Below are 18,217 nucleotides of genomic sequence, written 5' to 3'. Positions count from 1 at the left end.
GTCGTGTGCAGGCTTAAGTGTATATTTTCCGACCAACTCTTCGGCGAGACAATACGAAGTAGTAGTACACGCACGATGATCAACAGCACAGTATAAGGGTTGGTGCTCAGCATAGCGAGAAAGTATATAAGCAGCGCACATTTTGTGTATCAGTGAATAGTGTGCTTATACATTGAGTATAATACAGTACAGTGCTTTTTAGTGTAGTGAAGTGAACAATCTATAAGAGTGAAAATGTCAGGTCGCGGTAAAGGTGGTAAAGTTAAGGGAAAGGCAAAGTCCCGTTCAAATCGTGCTGGTCTTCAATTTCCAGTTGGTCGTATTCATCGTTTGTTGCGCAAAGGCAATTATGCTGAGCGTGTTGGTGCCGGTGCTCCAGTTTATCTAGCTGCAGTTATGGAATATTTAGCAGCTGAAGTTCTTGAATTGGCTGGTAATGCTGCTCGTGATAACAAAAAGACAAGAATCATCCCACGTCATTTACAATTGGCCATCCGCAACGATGAAGAATTGAATAAATTGTTGTCCGGTGTAACTATTGCTCAAGGTGGTGTTTTGCCTAATATTCAAGCTGTACTTTTGCCAAAGAAGACCGAAAAGAAAGCATAAAGTGAAAAATATAGGCGAATTATAATTATAAATACCGACGCAAACAAACCGTCCTTTTCAGGACGACAAAATACATTTACAAAGAGATTTAAATAATTTCTCACTAAATGTGTTATTTTTTCATACATATTATCGAATGTGAATAGACGCATGTATATTTGCGCCAAAACTGCGGCATATAAACTGGTTATGTATACATATTCATTCATACATGTGTATACATGCCTACAGACTGTACTAAAAACCGCTCGTGTATAAATGATGTGGAGTAGATAAAAACATGTGTATGTATGTACTACGTACATTAACGAAAACACAAAAATATCATATATGTTTACGCATAAATATTCCAACAAAATGTTTGATCTTTTTCGTTAAACAAATTGTGGTCCCGAAAAGGACCGTTTTTTTTATAATAGTTTTCTTATTCATTTAATATTCTTAATAAAGAACGTGGCATCCCATTAGGTGTATTATATGTTTATACATATTACCGAATTGCGCCAAAATTGCTGCTTATAAACTGGTTATGTGTGCATATACCTACATAAACGTGTATACATGCATGCCAACTATACTTAAAAGCACACGAGTAGAAACGATATGGAGTAGATAAAGAACTGTATAGGTATGTACTACATACATTTACGAAAACACAAAAATATCTACACATAGAGGCTATTCGTAAATTCATCACTGCGCTGCATAATATGATTATTCTGCACTGCCACTGCTAATCAGCACACATCTGTTGCATCAGCCATTTTTATGATTTGTGTTTTGCTACTATTTGCGCACAATATACTGCATTGTTGCATTTTCGACCACTTATGAGTTGCGGTGTTGCCAATTTTTGCATTTACGAACAGGCCCATATATATGCATAAATATTTCAATAAAATTTTTCATCTTTTTCGTTTAACAAATTGTGGTCCTGAAAAGGACCGTTTTTTCGTAAGTTTTCTTATTGATTTAAGCACGTTCACCACGAATACGTCTAGCCAATTGAATATCTTTTGGCATAATTGTAACACGCTTAGCATGGATGGCACACAAATTGGTATCTTCAAAAAGACCAACCAAGTATGCTTCACTTGCTTCTTGTAGAGCCATAACAGCAGAACTTTGGAAACGTAGATCAGTTTTGAAATCTTGCGCTATTTCACGAACCAAGCGCTGGAATGGCAATTTGCGTATCAATAATTCGGTACTCTTTTGATAGCGACGAATTTCACGCAACGCCACTGTACCTGGACGATAACGATGTGGCTTTTTAACTCCACCAGTTGCTGGTGCACTTTTGCGTGCAGCTTTTGTCGCCAATTGTTTACGTGGTGCCTTTCCACCAGTCGATTTTCGGGCTGTTTGCTTTGTACGAGCCATTTTTCACTACTCACTTTATTATTTTCCCACACTTGAACACTGTAGAACACTATAGAACACTAAACACTGTACCTATAACAAATTGTATGACTTTCACATCTTAAGTAGCAGTTTCAACTAATACGTTTCACAAGTCCATGTATTATGTAGGCATGTGTTGAAGCGAGATAGATGTATGGTGTACCTTTTGGCTTGGGTATTGTAGTTGTGAGATTTTGGTATAAATAGATGTGCTCTCGCTTCTGTTATTTCATTGGTGGTGAAGTGTTACAGTGTTAAAGTGTTAAATTCTTACTTGTGCAAATAGTAAATATCAAAAAATGACTGGTCGCGGCAAAGGTGGTAAAGGTTTGGGAAAAGGTGGAGCCAAACGCCATCGCAAAGTTTTACGTGATAACATCCAAGGTATCACTAAACCAGCTATTCGACGTTTAGCTCGTCGTGGTGGTGTAAAACGTATATCTGGTTTGATATATGAAGAAACTCGTGGTGTTTTAAAAGTATTTTTGGAGAATGTTATCCGTGATGCAGTTACCTATACTGAACATGCCAAAAGGAAAACAGTTACAGCTATGGATGTTGTGTACGCTTTAAAGAGACAAGGCCGTACTTTATACGGTTTCGGCGGTTAAATAATTTCTTGCGTACATATTTAAAAAACGGTCCTTTTCAGGACCACAATATTCTTTTAACAAAGATTCAAAATTTTGTAGAATTAAAATTTTAAACAAACTCACAATTCTGTTGTGATTCTATATTTGATGTGCATGAGTACATATGTACATTCTCATTATACAATTAACACGTTCGCGGACGTGAATGCTATAGCATTCAAATTTTAAAGCCAAGTTTTATTCATTTAATTTCATGTAACTTTAAGTTTTTGTAATTAATATACATTTTAAAGTAATGACCACTTGATTCATTAAGTACTTTCATATAACAGTTAAAATACGATATTCTGACTACAGTTATAATACATGTGTAATCAGATTTAGGATATTACAACTAGTTTCAAAAATAATTGCCTATCTATTTTTGCAGCTTCCTGAATTTTTAAGTGTCCGCGAACGTGTTAAATAGATTATGGCTGTATTTTAACACCCAGGCCTCTAGCCTGATATATTTAATTGTTAAATAATTTTTTTCGCTACATAAATACAACTTTTTAAAAATATATATGTAGTTAAAATTATATTTTCATATTTATATTTATTTCTTTAACTTTGGAATACAATCATACTCTTACTACCTTTGCCTTTTGCCTTCGCCAAGCATACAAGTTGTATACGTGTATGTAAGCACGTATGTATGTACATATGGGAATTTTGTACCTTGCTTTGACATATATTGCAAACTTTTTAAAGAAAAAGTTAAATTTTTTTATAAAGTAAAATAATATTTAATTAATTAAATAAAAAAATTTTGTATGCACACATATATATATATATATATATATATACATATTTAAAAATGCGATTGATTAGTGAATATTTGCATTAATATAAAAAAATTAAATATTATATTAAAATAATTCACATTAGTGAAATTTATTTATTTCATTACCATCACTCATTTCAACCAAAATTAAAGTTTTCAATATTCATCAAAATATTGGATTATTTCATGCATCCACCTAACGCCACTGAGAATTGCTCTGGTGATACCATGGAGATATTTAATTTTATTTTTTCAAGCATATTATTTTAAGTAATATATAAAATAAACTGTTCAGATGATTGATAATTTGATATATTTTATATTTTCAATAGTAATAATTGATTTATATTAAGGAGTTTTAAGAAAATCGACTAAAACTAGCGAAAATGTAATATTTTGAGTACAAAGTTTCGACTAAAACACTCGTTACAAGAAAAATATTGACTTTATTCCAATTTAAGTATATTGATATGGAAGTGATACATGCATACTATCGTTATAGATATTCATTTGTTGAATTAGTAAATTCAGTGAATTTTAGTGAATTAAATAAATCTTAAAGTTTGTCATATAGCAGCACTAAATAGCACTGGAACGTGAAAATTTGATTATCATCTTTTCGCTCTGCTTCTCAAATTTTAAACAGAGTTAAACAACATATTGAATTCCAGAAATTATCTTTATTTACCAGTGCTCTATTGGTGTAGTGCGTACAGTGCATAAAGTGAGTGAAGTGTTTAAAGTGAGGTTTTAATCTACAATATATAAATAAAGATGTCTGATTCAGTTGCTGTTGTGAATGTAAGCTCCCCAGTAGCTACTGCTGCTACTATTGCTGAAAAAAAAGTTGTTGCCAAAAAGGTTAAGGCAGCTAAACCCAAAAAGCCGTCGGTTGCCCCTACCCATCCACCAACACAACAAATGGTCGACGCATCAATTAAGAATTTAAAGGAACGTGGCGGTTCATCACTTTTGGCGATTAAGAAATATATTAGTGCGACATACAAATGTGATGCCCAAAAATTGGCACCATTCATTAAACGCTATTTGAAATCGGCTGTTACAAGTGGCAAATTAATTCAAACCAAAGGAAAAGGTGCGTCCGGTTCATTCAAACTATCAGTTGCAGCTAGTAAATCAAGCGAGGGAAAATTGAAATCAAAAGCCGTAAAATCAGCAGAGAAGGTTAAGGCTAAAAAGAAGGCAGCAGATAGTGGTGCATCAAAGAAAAAATCATTGAGTAAAGTCAAAAAGGCGGCAAGTGGTGAGAAAAAGGTAAAAAAATCTGTTGCCAGTAAGAAAACAGCTGAAAAGAAGAAAACTGAAAAGGCTAAGGCGAAAGATGCAAAAAAGGGTGGTGCATTAAAAGTGAAACCAACTAAAGCCAAATCTGCAACTGCTAAGCCAAAAGCAGCTAAAGCAAAAGCAACTGCTGCTAAATCCAAGAAGTCTGCATCGAATAAAAAGCCAGCCGCAAAAAAACCTACAGCAGCAGGTAAAAAGTAAATAATTTACGGTGTTTGTAAGTGAGTTACAAACGGAACCTCATGGTTAATTAATAATAAGCCCTTTTCAGGGCTACAAAATCTCTTAACAAAAAGATCAAAAGTGAATTTATTCCTTACAGTGTGTAGAAAACATTTAAAAATTAAAAACCAAGTAGTTCAACAAACCAATATCATATTTAATAGACTAATGAAACCATATGAACATAGCTCTGGTATTCTTCAATATTAAGGAATTTTAAAATTAATTTCAATGTGCATACATACATACATATGTATGTATGTAGAGATATTAATGAAGACATTTTTTCATTCTCTTTGTTAATTTATATTTTGTGGCCCTGAAAAGGGCCTTGTTTGGTCAATCATTTATATACCATTAGTTCAGTTGGAAAAATTATTTGGAACTGGTATATTTGGTAACAGCTTTGGTACCTTCACTGACGGCATGTTTGGCCAATTCACCGGGCAAGAGTAAACGTACAGCAGTTTGAATTTCGCGACTGGTGATGGTTGAACGTTTGTTATAGTGAGCTAAACGCGACGCTTCCGCAGCAATGCGCTCAAAGATGTCATTCACAAAACTATTCATAATGCTCATGGCCTTGGATGAAATACCGGTATCAGGATGTACTTGTTTCAACACTTTATAGATGTAGATAGCATAACTTTCCTTCCTCTTACGCTTCTTTTTCTTATCATTTTTAGTAATATTCTTTTGAGCCTTACCGGCTTTCTTTGCTGCTTTTCCACTAGTTTTTGGCGGCATTTTAATTTCTTCACAACTTTGATGATTTTATGATTTTATTTTCACTCACACTATTTGTCACTTATTATACCTACCATGTGTCGTGTGCAGGCTTAAGTGTATATTTTCCGACCAACTCTTCGGCGAGACAATACGAAGTAGTAGTACACGCACGATGATCAACAGCACAGTATAAGGGTTGGTGCTCAGCATAGCGAGAAAGTATATAAGCAGCGCACATTTTGTGTATCAGTGAATAGTGTGCTTATACATTGAGTATAATACAGTACAGTGCTTTTTAGTGTAGTGAAGTGAACAATCTATAAGAGTGAAAATGTCAGGTCGCGGTAAAGGTGGTAAAGTTAAGGGAAAGGCAAAGTCCCGTTCAAATCGTGCTGGTCTTCAATTTCCAGTTGGTCGTATTCATCGTTTGTTGCGCAAAGGCAATTATGCTGAGCGTGTTGGTGCCGGTGCTCCAGTTTATCTAGCTGCAGTTATGGAATATTTAGCAGCTGAAGTTCTTGAATTGGCTGGTAATGCTGCTCGTGATAACAAAAAGACAAGAATCATCCCACGTCATTTACAATTGGCCATTCGCAACGATGAAGAATTGAATAAATTGTTGTCCGGCGTAACTATTGCTCAAGGTGGTGTTTTGCCTAATATTCAAGCTGTACTTTTGCCAAAGAAGACCGAAAAGAAAGCATAAAGTGAAAAATATAGGCGAATTATAATTATAAATACCGACGCAAACAAACCGTCCTTTTCAGGACGACAAAATACATTTACAAAGAGATTTAAATAATTTCTCACTAAATGTGTTATTTTTTCATACATATTATCGAATGTGAATAGACGCATGTATATTTGCGCCAAAACTGCGGCATATAAACTGGTTATGTATACATATTCATTCATACATGTGTATACATGCCTACAGACTGTACTAAAAACCGCTCGTGTATAAATGATGTGGAGTAGATAAAAACATGTGTATGTATGTACTACGTACATTAACGAAAACACAAAAATATCATATATGTTTACGCATAAATATTCCAACAAAATGTTTGATCTTTTTCATTAAACAAATTGTGGTCCCAAAAAGGACCGTTTTTTTATAATAGTTTTCTTATTCATTTAATATTCTTAATAAAGAACGTGGCATCCCATTAGGTGTATTACATTTTTATACATATTACCGAATTGCGCCAAAATTGCTGCTTATAAACTGGTTATGTGTGCATATACCTACATAAACGTGTATACATGCATGCCGACTATACTTAAAAGCACACGAGTAGATAAAGAACTGTATAGGTATGTACTACATACATTTACGAAAAAACAAAAATATCTACACATAAAGGCTATTCGTAAATTCATCACTGCGCTGCATAATATGATTATTCTGCACTGCCACTGCTAATCAGCACACATCTGTTGCATCAGCCATTTTTATGATTTGTGTTTTGCTACTATTTGCGCACAATATACTGCATTGTTGCATTTTCGACCACTTATGAGTTGCGGTGTTGCCAATTTTTGCATTTACGAACAGGCCCATATATATGCATAAATATTTCAATAAAATTTTTCATCTTTTTCGTTTAACAAATTGTGGTCCTGAAAAGGACCGTTTTTTCGTAAGTTTTCTTATTGATTTAAGCACGTTCACCACGAATACGTCTAGCCAATTGAATATCTTTTGGCATAATTGTAACACGCTTAGCATGGATGGCACACAAATTGGTATCTTCAAAAAGACCAACCAAGTATGCTTCACTTGCTTCTTGTAGAGCCATAACAGCAGAACTTTGGAAACGTAGATCAGTTTTGAAATCTTGCGCTATTTCACGAACCAAGCGCTGGAATGGCAATTTGCGTATCAATAATTCGGTACTCTTTTGATAGCGACGAATTTCACGCAACGCCACTGTACCTGGACGATAACGATGTGGCTTTTTAACTCCACCAGTTGCTGGTGCACTTTTGCGTGCAGCTTTTGTCGCCAATTGTTTACGTGGTGCCTTTCCACCAGTCGATTTTCGGGCTGTTTGCTTTGTACGAGCCATTTTTCACTACTCACTTTATTATTTTCTCACACTTGAACACTATAGAACACTGTACACTGTACCTATAACAAATTGTATGACGTTCACATCTTAAGTAGCAATTTCAACTAATACGTTTCACAAGTCCATGTATTATGTAGGCATGTGTTGAAGCGAGATAGATGTATGGTGTACCTTTTGTCTTGGGTATTGCAGTTGTGAGATTTTGGTATAAATAGATGTGCTCTCGCTTCTGTTATTTCATTGGTGGTGAAGTGTTACAGTGTTAAAGTGTTAAATTCTTACTTGTGCAAATAGTAAATATCAAAAAATGACTGGTCGCGGCAAAGGTGGTAAAGGTTTGGGAAAAGGTGGAGCCAAACGCCATCGCAAAGTTTTACGTGATAACATCCAAGGTATCACTAAACCAGCTATTCGACGTTTAGCTCGTCGTGGTGGTGTAAAACGTATATCTGGTTTGATATATGAAGAAACTCGTGGTGTTTTAAAAGTATTTTTGGAGAATGTTATCCGTGATGCAGTTACCTATACTGAACATGCCAAAAGGAAAACAGTTACAGCTATGGATGTTGTGTACGCTTTAAAGAGACAAGGCCGTACTTTATACGGTTTCGGCGGTTAAATAATTTCTTGCGTACATATTTAAAAAACGGTCCTTTTCAGGACCACAATATTCTTTTAACAAAGATTCAAAATTTTGTACAATTAAAATTTTAAACAAACTCACAATTCTGTTGTGATTCTATATTTGATGTGCATGAGTACATATGTACATTCTCATTATACAATTAACACGTTCGCGGACGTGAATGCTATAGCATTCAAATTTTAAAGCCAAGTTTTATTCATTTAATTTCATGTAACTTTAAGTTTTTGTAATTAATATACATTTTAAAGTAATGACCACTTGATTCATTAAGTACTTTCATATAACAGTTAAAATACGATATTCTGACTACAGTTATAATACATGTGTAATCAGATTTAGGATATTACAACTAGTTTCAAAAATAATTGCCTATCTATTTTTGCAGCTTCCTGAATTTTTAAGTGTCCGCGAACGTGTTAAATAGATTATGGCTGTATTTTAACACCCAGGCCTCTAGCCTGATATATTTAATTGTTAAATAATTTTTTTCGCTACATAAATACAACTTTTTAAAAATATATATGTAGTTAAAATTATATTTTCATATTTATATTTATTTCTTTAACTTTGGAATACAATCATACTCTTACTACCTTTGCCTTTTGCCTTCGCCAAGCATACAAGTTGTATACGTGTATGTAAGCACGTATGTATGTACATATGGGAATTTTGTACCTTGCTTTGACATATATTGCAAACTTTTTAAAGAAAAAGTTAAATTTTTTTATAAAGTAAAATAATATTTAATTAATTAAATAAAAAATTTTGTATGCACACATATATATATATATATATATATATACATATTTAAAAATGCGATTGATTAGTGAATATTTGCATTAATATAAAAAAATTAAATATTATATTAAAATAATTCACATTAGTGAAATTTATTTATTTCATTACCATCACTCATTTCAACCAAAATTAAAGTTTTCAATATTCATCAAAATATTGGATTATTTCATGCATCCACCTAACGCCACTGAGAATTGCTCTGGTGATACCATGGAGATATTTAATTTTATTTTTTCAAGCATATTATTTTAAGTAATATATAAAATAAACTGTTCAGATGATTGATAATTTGATATATTTTATATTTTCAATAGTAATAATTGATTTATATTAAGGAGTTTTAAGAAAATCGACTAAAACTAGCGAAAATGTAATATTTTGAGTACAAAGTTTCGACTAAAACACTCGTTACAAGAAAAATATTGACTTTATTCCAATTTAAGTATATTGATATGGAAGTGATACATGCATACTATCGTTATAGATATTCATTTGTTGAATTAGTAAATTCAGTGAATTTTAGTGAATTAAATAAATCTTAAAGTTTGTCATATAGCAGCACTAAATAGCACTGGAACGTGAAAATTTGATTATCATCTTTTCGCTCTGCTTCTCAAATTTTAAACAGAGTTAAACAACATATTGAATTCCAGAAATTATCTTTATTTACCAGTGCTCTATTGGTGTAGTGCGTACAGTGCATAAAGTGAGTGAAGTGTTTAAAGTGAGGTTTTAATCTACAATATATAAATAAAGATGTCTGATTCAGTTGCTGTTGTGAATGTAAGCTCCCCAGTAGCTACTGCTGCTACTATTGCTGAAAAAAAAGTTGTTGCCAAAAAGGTTAAGGCAGCTAAACCCAAAAAGCCGTCGGTTGCCCCTACCCATCCACCAACACAACAAATGGTCGACGCATCAATTAAGAATTTAAAGGAACGTGGCGGTTCATCACTTTTGGCGATTAAGAAATATATTAGTGCGACATACAAATGTGATGCCCAAAAATTGGCACCATTCATTAAACGCTATTTGAAATCGGCTGTTACAAGTGGCAAATTAATTCAAACCAAAGGAAAAGGTGCGTCCGGTTCATTCAAACTATCAGTTGCAGCTAGTAAATCAAGCGAGGGAAAATTGAAATCAAAAGCCGTAAAATCAGCAGAGAAGGTTAAGGCTAAAAAGAAGGCAGCAGATAGTGGTGCATCAAAGAAAAAATCATTGAGTAAAGTCAAAAAGGCGGCAAGTGGTGAGAAAAAGGTAAAAAAATCTGTTGCCAGTAAGAAAACAGCTGAAAAGAAGAAAACTGAAAAGGCTAAGGCGAAAGATGCAAAAAAGGGTGGTGCATTAAAAGTGAAACCAACTAAAGCCAAATCTGCAACTGCTAAGCCAAAAGCAGCTAAAGCAAAAGCAACTGCTGCTAAATCCAAGAAGTCTGCATCGAATAAAAAGCCAGCCGCAAAAAAACCTACAGCAGCAGGTAAAAAGTAAATAATTTACGGTGTTTGTAAGTGAGTTACAAACGGAACCTCATGGTTAATTAATAATAAGCCCTTTTCAGGGCTACAAAATCTCTTAACAAAAAGATCAAAAGTGAATTTATTCCTTACAGTGTGTAGAAAACATTTAAAAATTAAAAACCAAGTAGTTCAACAAACCAATATCATATTTAATAGACTAATGAAACCATATGAACATAGCTCTGGTATTCTTCAATATTAAGGAATTTTAAAATTAATTTCAATGTGCATACATACATACATATGTATGTATGTAGAGATATTAATGAAGACATTTTCTCATTCTCTTTGTTAATTTATATTTTGTGGCCCTGAAAAGGGCCTTGTTTGGTCAATCATTTATATACCATTAGTTCAGTTGGAAAAATTATTTGGAACTGGTATATTTGGTAACAGCTTTGGTACCTTCACTGACGGCATGTTTGGCCAATTCACCGGGCAAGAGTAAACGTACAGCAGTTTGAATTTCGCGACTGGTGATGGTTGAACGTTTGTTATAGTGAGCTAAACGCGACGCTTCCGCAGCAATGCGCTCAAAGATGTCATTCACAAAACTATTCATAATGCTCATGGCCTTGGATGAAATACCGGTATCAGGATGTACTTGTTTCAACACTTTATAGATGTAGATAGCATAACTTTCCTTCCTCTTACGCTTCTTTTTCTTATCATTTTTAGTAATATTCTTTTGAGCCTTACCGGCTTTCTTTGCTGCTTTTCCACTAGTTTTTGGCGGCATTTTAATTTCTTCACAACTTTGATGATTTTATGATTTTATTTTCACTCACACTATTTGTCACTTATTATACCTACCATGTGTCGTGTGCAGGCTTAAGTGTATATTTTCCGACCAACTCTTCGGCGAGACAATACGAAGTAGTAGTACACGCACGATGATCAACAGCACAGTATAAGGGTTGGTGCTCAGCATAGCGAGAAAGTATATAAGCAGCGCACATTTTGTGTATCAGTGAATAGTGTGCTTATACATTGAGTATAATACAGTACAGTGCTTTTTAGTGTAGTGAAGTGAACAATCTATAAGAGTGAAAATGTCAGGTCGCGGTAAAGGTGGTAAAGTTAAGGGAAAGGCAAAGTCCCGTTCAAATCGTGCTGGTCTTCAATTTCCAGTTGGTCGTATTCATCGTTTGTTGCGCAAAGGCAATTATGCTGAGCGTGTTGGTGCCGGTGCTCCAGTTTATCTAGCTGCAGTTATGGAATATTTAGCAGCTGAAGTTCTTGAATTGGCTGGTAATGCTGCTCGTGATAACAAAAAGACAAGAATCATCCCACGTCATTTACAATTGGCCATCCGCAACGATGAAGAATTGAATAAATTGTTGTCCGGCGTAACTATTGCTCAAGGTGGTGTTTTGCCTAATATTCAAGCTGTACTTTTGCCAAAGAAGACCGAAAAGAAAGCATAAAGTGAAAAATATAGGCGAATTATAATTATAAATACCGACGCAAACAAACCGTCCTTTTCAGGACGACAAAATACATTTACAAAGAGATTTAAATAATTTCTCACTAAATGTGTTATTTTTTCATACATATTATCGAATGTGAATAGACGCATGTATATTTGCGCCAAAACTGCGGCATATAAACTGGTTATGTATACATATTCATTCATACATGTGTATACATTCCTACAGACTGTACTAAAAAACGCTCGTGTATAAATGATGTGGAGTAGATAAAGAAATGCATATGTATGTTTGTACTACGTACATTAACGAAAACACAAAAATATCATATATGTTTACGCATAAATATTCCAACAAAATGTTTGATCTTTTTCGTTAAACAAATTGTGGTCCCGAAAAGGACCGTTTTTTTTATAATAGTTTTCTTATTCATTTAATATTCTTAATAAAGAACGTGGCATCCCATTAGGTGTATTATATGTTTATACATATTACCGAATTGCGCCAAAATTGCTGCTTATAAACTGGTTATGTGTGCATATACCTACATAAACGTGTATACATGCATGCCAACTATACTTAAAAGCACACGAGTAGAAACGATATGGAGTAGATAAAGAACTGTATAGGTATGTACTACATACATTTACGAAAACACAAAAATATCTACACATAGAGGCTATTCGTAAATTCATCACTGCGCTGCATAATATGATTATTCTGCACTGCCACTGCTAATCAGCACACATCTGTTGCATCAGCCATTTTTATGATTTGTGTTTTGCTACTATTTGCGCACAATATACTGCATTGTTGCATTTTCGACCACTTATGAGTTGCGGTGTTGCCAATTTTTGCATTTACGAACAGGCCCATATATATGCATAAATATTTCAATAAAATTTTTCATCTTTTTCGTTTAACAAATTGTGGTCCTGAAAAGGACCGTTTTTTCGTAAGTTTTCTTATTGATTTAAGCACGTTCACCACGAATACGTCTAGCCAATTGAATATCTTTTGGCATAATTGTAACACGCTTAGCATGGATGGCACACAAATTGGTATCTTCAAAAAGACCAACCAAGTATGCTTCACTTGCTTCTTGTAGAGCCATAACAGCAGAACTTTGGAAACGTAGATCAGTTTTGAAATCTTGCGCTATTTCACGAACCAAGCGCTGGAATGGCAATTTGCGTATCAATAATTCGGTACTCTTTTGATAGCGACGAATTTCACGCAACGCCACTGTACCTGGACGATAACGATGTGGCTTTTTAACTCCACCAGTTGCTGGTGCACTTTTGCGTGCAGCTTTTGTCGCCAATTGTTTACGTGGTGCCTTTCCACCAGTCGATTTTCGGGCTGTTTGCTTTGTACGAGCCATTTTTCACTACTCACTTTATTATTTTCCCACACTTGAACACTGTAGAACACTATAGAACACTAAACACTGTACCTATAACAAATTGTATGACTTTCACATCTTAAGTAGCAGTTTCAACTAATACGTTTCACAAGTCCATGTATTATGTAGGCATGTGTTGAAGCGAGATAGATGTATGGTGTACCTTTTGGCTTGGGTATTGTAGTTGTGAGATTTTGGTATAAATAGATGTGCTCTCGCTTCTGTTATTTCATTGGTGGTGAAGTGTTACAGTGTTAAAGTGTTAAATTCTTACTTGTGCAAATAGTAAATATCAAAAAATGACTGGTCGCGGCAAAGGTGGTAAAGGTTTGGGAAAAGGTGGAGCCAAACGCCATCGCAAAGTTTTACGTGATAACATCCAAGGTATCACTAAACCAGCTATTCGACGTTTAGCTCGTCGTGGTGGTGTAAAACGTATATCTGGTTTGATATATGAAGAAACTCGTGGTGTTTTAAAAGTATTTTTGGAGAATGTTATCCGTGATGCAGTTACCTATACTGAACATGCCAAAAGGAAAACAGTTACAGCTATGGATGTTGTGTACGCTTTAAAGAGACAAGGCCGTACTTTATACGGTTTCGGCGGTTAAATAATTTCTTGCGTACATATTTAAAAAACGGTCCTTTTCAGGACCACAATATTCTTTTAACAAAGATTCAAAATTTTGTACAATTAAAATTTTAAACAAACTCACAATTCTGTTGTGATTCTATATTTGATGTGCATGAGTACATATGTACATTCTCATTATACAATTAACACGTTCGCGGACGTGAATGCTATAGCATTCAAATTTTAAAGCCAAGTTTTATTCATTTAATTTCATGTAACTTTAAGTTTTTGTAATTAATATACATTTTAAAGTAATGACCACTTGATTCATTAAGTACTTTCATATAACAGTTAAAATACGATATTCTGACTACAGTTATAATACATGTGTAATCAGATTTAGGATATTACAACTAGTTTCAAAAATAATTGCCTATCTATTTTTGCAGCTTCCTGAATTTTTAAGTGTCCGCGAACGTGTTAAATAGATTATGGCTGTATTTTAACACCCAGGCCTCTAGCCTGATATATTTAATTGTTAAATAATTTTTTTCGCTACATAAATACAACTTTTTAAAAATATATATGTAGTTAAAATTATATTTTCATATTTATATTTATTTCTTTAACTTTGGAATACAATCATACTCTTACTACCTTTGCCTTTTGCCTTCGCCAAGCATACAAGTTGTATACGTGTATGTAAGCACGTATGTATGTACATATGGGAATTTTGTACCTTGCTTTGACATATATTGCAAACTTTTTAAAGAAAAAGTTAAATTTTTTTATAAAGTAAAATAATATTTAATTAATTAAATAAAAAATTTTGTATGCACACATATATATATATATATATATATACATATTTAAAAATGCGATTGATTAGTGAATATTTGCATTAATATAAAAAAATTAAATATTATATTAAAATAATTCACATTAGTGAAATTTATTTATTTCATTACCATCACTCATTTCAACCAAAATTAAAGTTTTCAATATTCATCAAAATATTGGATTATTTCATGCATCCACCTAACGCCACTGAGAATTGCTCTGGTGATACCATGGAGATATTTAATTTTATTTTTTCAAGCATATTATTTTAAGTAATATATAAAATAAACTGTTCAGATGATTGATAATTTGATATATTTTATATTTTCAATAGTAATAATTGATTTATATTAAGGAGTTTTAAGAAAATCGACTAAAACTAGCGAAAATGTAATATTTTGAGTACAAAGTTTCGACTAAAACACTCGTTACAAGAAAAATATTGACTTTATTCCAATTTAAGTATATTGATATGGAAGTGATACATGCATACTATCGTTATAGATATTCATTTGTTGAATTAGTAAATTCAGTGAATTTTAGTGAATTAAATAAATCTTAAAGTTTGTCATATAGCAGCACTAAATAGCACTGGAACGTGAAAATTTGATTATCATCTTTTCGCTCTGCTTCTCAAATTTTAAACAGAGTTAAACAACATATTGAATTCCAGAAATTATCTTTATTTACCAGTGCTCTATTGGTGTAGTGCGTACAGTGCATAAAGTGAGTGAAGTGTTTAAAGTGAGGTTTTAATCTACAATATATAAATAAAGATGTCTGATTCAGTTGCTGTTGTGAATGTAAGCTCCCCAGTAGCTACTGCTGCTACTATTGCTGAAAAAAAAGTTGTTGCCAAAAAGGTTAAGGCAGCTAAACCCAAAAAGCCGTCGGTTGCCCCTACCCATCCACCAACACAACAAATGGTCGACGCATCAATTAAGAATTTAAAGGAACGTGGCGGTTCATCACTTTTGGCGATTAAGAAATATATTAGTGCGACATACAAATGTGATGCCCAAAAATTGGCACCATTCATTAAACGCTATTTGAAATCGGCTGTTACAAGTGGCAAATTAATTCAAACCAAAGGAAAAGGTGCGTCCGGTTCATTCAAACTATCAGTTGCAGCTAGTAAATCAAGCGAGGGAAAATTGAAATCAAAAGCCGTAAAATCAGCAGAGAAGGTTAAGGCTAAAAAGAAGGCAGCAGATAGTGGTGCATCAAAGAAAAAATCATTGAGTAAAGTCAAAAAGGCAGCAAGTGGTGAGAAAAAGGTAAAAAAATCTGTTGCCAGTAAGAAAACAGCTGAAAAGAAGAAAACTGAAAAGGCTAAGGCGAAAGATGCAAAAAAGGGTGGTGCATTAAAAGTGAAACCAACTAAAGCCAAATCTGCAACTGCTAAGCCAAAAGCAGCTAAAGCAAAAGCAACTGCTGCTAAATCCAAGAAGTCTGCATCGAATAAAAAGCCAGCCGCAAAAAAACCTACAGCAGCAGGTAAAAAGTAAATAATTTACGGTGTTTGTAAGTGAGTTACAAACGGAACCTCATGGTTAATTAATAATAAGCCCTTTTCAGGGCTACAAAATCTCTTAACAAAAAGATCAAAAGTGAATTTATTCCTTACAGTGTGTAGAAAACATTTAAAAATTAAAAACCAAGTAGTTCAACAAACCAATATCATATTTAATAGACTAATGAAACCATATGAACATAGCTCTGGTATTCTTCAATATTAAGGAATTTTAAAATTAATTTCAATGTGCATACATACATACATATGTATGTATGTAGAGATATTAATGAAGACATTTTCTCATTCTCTTTGTTAATTTATATTTTGTGGCCCTGAAAAGGGCCTTGTTTGGTCAATCATTTATATACCATTAGTTCAGTTGGAAAAATTATTTGGAACTGGTATATTTGGTAACAGCTTTGGTACCTTCACTGACGGCATGTTTGGCCAATTCACCGGGCAAGAGTAAACGTACAGCAGTTTGAATTTCGCGACTGGTGATGGTTGAACGTTTGTTATAGTGAGCTAAACGCGACGCTTCCGCAGCAATGCGCTCAAAGATGTCATTCACAAAACTATTCATAATGCTCATGGCCTTGGATGAAATACCGGTATCAGGATGTACTTGTTTCAACACTTTATAGATGTAGATAGCATAACTTTCCTTCCTCTTACGCTTCTTTTTCTTATCATTTTTAGTAATATTCTTTTGAGCCTTACCGGCTTTCTTTGCTGCTTTTCCACTAGTTTTTGGCGGCATTTTAATTTCTTCACAACTTTGATGATTTTATGATTTTATTTTCACTCACACTATTTGTCACTTATTATACCTACCATGTGTCGTGTGCAGGCTTAAGTGTATATTTTCCGACCAACTCTTCGGCGAGACAATACGAAGTAGTAGTACACGCACGATGATCAACAGCACAGTATAAGGGTTGGTGCTCAGCATAGCGAGAAAGTATATAAGCAGCGCACATTTTGTGTATCAGTGAATAGTGTGCTTATACATTGAGTATAATACAGTACAGTGCTTTTTAGTGTAGTGAAGTGAACAATCTATAAGAGTGAAAATGTCAGGTCGCGGTAAAGGTGGTAAAGTTAAGGGAAAGGCAAAGTCCCGTTCAAATCGTGCTGGTCTTCAATTTCCAGTTGGTCGTATTCATCGTTTGTTGCGCAAAGGCAATTATGCTGAGCGTGTTGGTGCCGGTGCTCCAGTTTATCTAGCTGCAGTTATGGAATATTTAGCAGCTGAAGTTCTTGAATTGGCTGGTAATGCTGCTCGTGATAACAAAAAGACAAGAATCATCCCACGTCATTTACAATTGGCCATCCGCAACGATGAAGAATTGAATAAATTGTTGTCCGGTGTAACTATTGCTCAAGGTGGTGTTTTGCCTAATATTCAAGCTGTACTTTTGCCAAAGAAGACCGAAAAGAAAGCATAAAGTGAAAAATATAGGCGAATTATAATTATAAATACCGACGCAAACAAACCGTCCTTTTCAGGACGACAAAATACATTTACAAAGAGATTTAAATAATTTCTCACTAAATGTGTTATTTTTTCATACATATTATCGAATGTGAATAGACGCATGTATATTTGCGCCAAAACTGCGGCATATAAACTGGTTATGTATACATATTCATTCATACATGTGTATACATGCCTACAGACTGTACTAAAAACCGCTCGTGTATAAATGTTGTGGAGTAGATAAAAAC

General features: G+C 33.9%; 8 protein-coding genes across 8 annotated transcripts; 3 read left to right on the top strand and 5 right to left on the bottom strand.

Moving 5' to 3' along the window:
* Positions 1 to 1,569: 1,569 nt before the first annotated feature.
* LOC128864634 (histone H3-like) lies at positions 1,570 to 13,692 on the bottom strand. The gene is made up of 2 exons (XM_054104396.1): positions 13,137 to 13,692; positions 1,570 to 1,992 (listed from the first exon to the last, which is right to left on the bottom strand). The coding sequence occupies exons 1-2, from the start codon at positions 13,536 to 13,538 to the stop codon at positions 1,582 to 1,584; spliced, it is 813 nt and encodes a 270-aa protein (XP_053960371.1). The 5' UTR covers positions 13,539 to 13,692; the 3' UTR covers positions 1,570 to 1,581.
* LOC128864782 (histone H4) lies at positions 2,255 to 2,650 on the top strand. Its single transcript, XM_054104541.1, has one exon. It carries the CDS (start codon positions 2,313 to 2,315, stop codon positions 2,622 to 2,624), a length of 312 nt encoding a protein of 103 aa, XP_053960516.1. The 5' UTR covers positions 2,255 to 2,312; the 3' UTR covers positions 2,625 to 2,650.
* On the bottom strand, positions 5,335 to 5,706 carry LOC128864779 (histone H2B). Its single transcript, XM_054104538.1, has one exon. The coding sequence runs from the start codon at positions 5,704 to 5,706 to the stop codon at positions 5,335 to 5,337; it is 372 nt and encodes a 123-aa protein (XP_053960513.1).
* On the bottom strand, positions 7,338 to 7,820 carry LOC128864773 (histone H3). The gene has a single exon (XM_054104531.1). The coding sequence runs from the start codon at positions 7,758 to 7,760 to the stop codon at positions 7,350 to 7,352; it is 411 nt and encodes a 136-aa protein (XP_053960506.1). The 5' UTR covers positions 7,761 to 7,820; the 3' UTR covers positions 7,338 to 7,349.
* Positions 8,013 to 8,408, top strand: LOC128864780 (histone H4). Its single transcript, XM_054104539.1, has one exon. The coding sequence runs from the start codon at positions 8,071 to 8,073 to the stop codon at positions 8,380 to 8,382; it is 312 nt and encodes a 103-aa protein (XP_053960514.1). The 5' UTR covers positions 8,013 to 8,070; the 3' UTR covers positions 8,383 to 8,408.
* On the bottom strand, positions 11,092 to 11,463 carry LOC128864778 (histone H2B). The gene has a single exon (XM_054104537.1). The coding sequence runs from the start codon at positions 11,461 to 11,463 to the stop codon at positions 11,092 to 11,094; it is 372 nt and encodes a 123-aa protein (XP_053960512.1).
* Positions 13,693 to 13,800: 108 nt separating the features above from the next.
* Positions 13,801 to 14,196, top strand: LOC128864781 (histone H4). Its single transcript, XM_054104540.1, has one exon. It carries the CDS (start codon positions 13,859 to 13,861, stop codon positions 14,168 to 14,170), a length of 312 nt encoding a protein of 103 aa, XP_053960515.1. The 5' UTR covers positions 13,801 to 13,858; the 3' UTR covers positions 14,171 to 14,196.
* Positions 14,197 to 16,877: 2,681 nt separating this feature from the next.
* On the bottom strand, positions 16,878 to 17,249 carry LOC128864777 (histone H2B). The gene has a single exon (XM_054104536.1). It carries the CDS (start codon positions 17,247 to 17,249, stop codon positions 16,878 to 16,880), a length of 372 nt encoding a protein of 123 aa, XP_053960511.1.
* Positions 17,250 to 18,217: the final 968 nt, after the last annotated feature.

The sequence above is a fragment of the Anastrepha ludens genome, chromosome 5, assembly GCF_028408465.1.
Source record: "Anastrepha ludens isolate Willacy chromosome 5, idAnaLude1.1, whole genome shotgun sequence".
Classification (NCBI taxonomy): Eukaryota; Metazoa; Arthropoda; class Insecta; order Diptera; family Tephritidae; genus Anastrepha; species Anastrepha ludens.
The sequence above is the reverse complement of the archived record's forward strand: the minus strand, read 5'-3'. Positions and strand labels throughout refer to the sequence as shown.

Excerpts from the sequence above, each read along its gene's own strand:
- LOC128864778 (XM_054104537.1), bottom strand. The coding sequence starts at position 11,463 with ATGCCGCCAAAAACTAGTGGAAAAGCAGCAAAGAAAGCCGGTAAGGCT.
- LOC128864780 (XM_054104539.1), top strand. The coding sequence starts at position 8,071 with ATGACTGGTCGCGGCAAAGGTGGTAAAGGTTTGGGAAAAGGTGGAGCC.
- LOC128864634 (XM_054104396.1), bottom strand. The coding sequence starts at position 13,538 with ATGGCTCGTACAAAGCAAACAGCCCGAAAATCGACTGGTGGAAAGGCA. Across the intron at positions 1,993-13,136 it reads CTAGACGTATTCGTGGTGAA|ATGGCTCGTACAAAGCAAAC; the intron begins CGTGCTTAAATC and ends GAGTAGTGAAAA.
- LOC128864781 (XM_054104540.1), top strand. The coding sequence starts at position 13,859 with ATGACTGGTCGCGGCAAAGGTGGTAAAGGTTTGGGAAAAGGTGGAGCC.
- LOC128864782 (XM_054104541.1), top strand. The coding sequence starts at position 2,313 with ATGACTGGTCGCGGCAAAGGTGGTAAAGGTTTGGGAAAAGGTGGAGCC.
- LOC128864779 (XM_054104538.1), bottom strand. The coding sequence starts at position 5,706 with ATGCCGCCAAAAACTAGTGGAAAAGCAGCAAAGAAAGCCGGTAAGGCT.
- LOC128864777 (XM_054104536.1), bottom strand. The coding sequence starts at position 17,249 with ATGCCGCCAAAAACTAGTGGAAAAGCAGCAAAGAAAGCCGGTAAGGCT.
- LOC128864773 (XM_054104531.1), bottom strand. The coding sequence starts at position 7,760 with ATGGCTCGTACAAAGCAAACAGCCCGAAAATCGACTGGTGGAAAGGCA.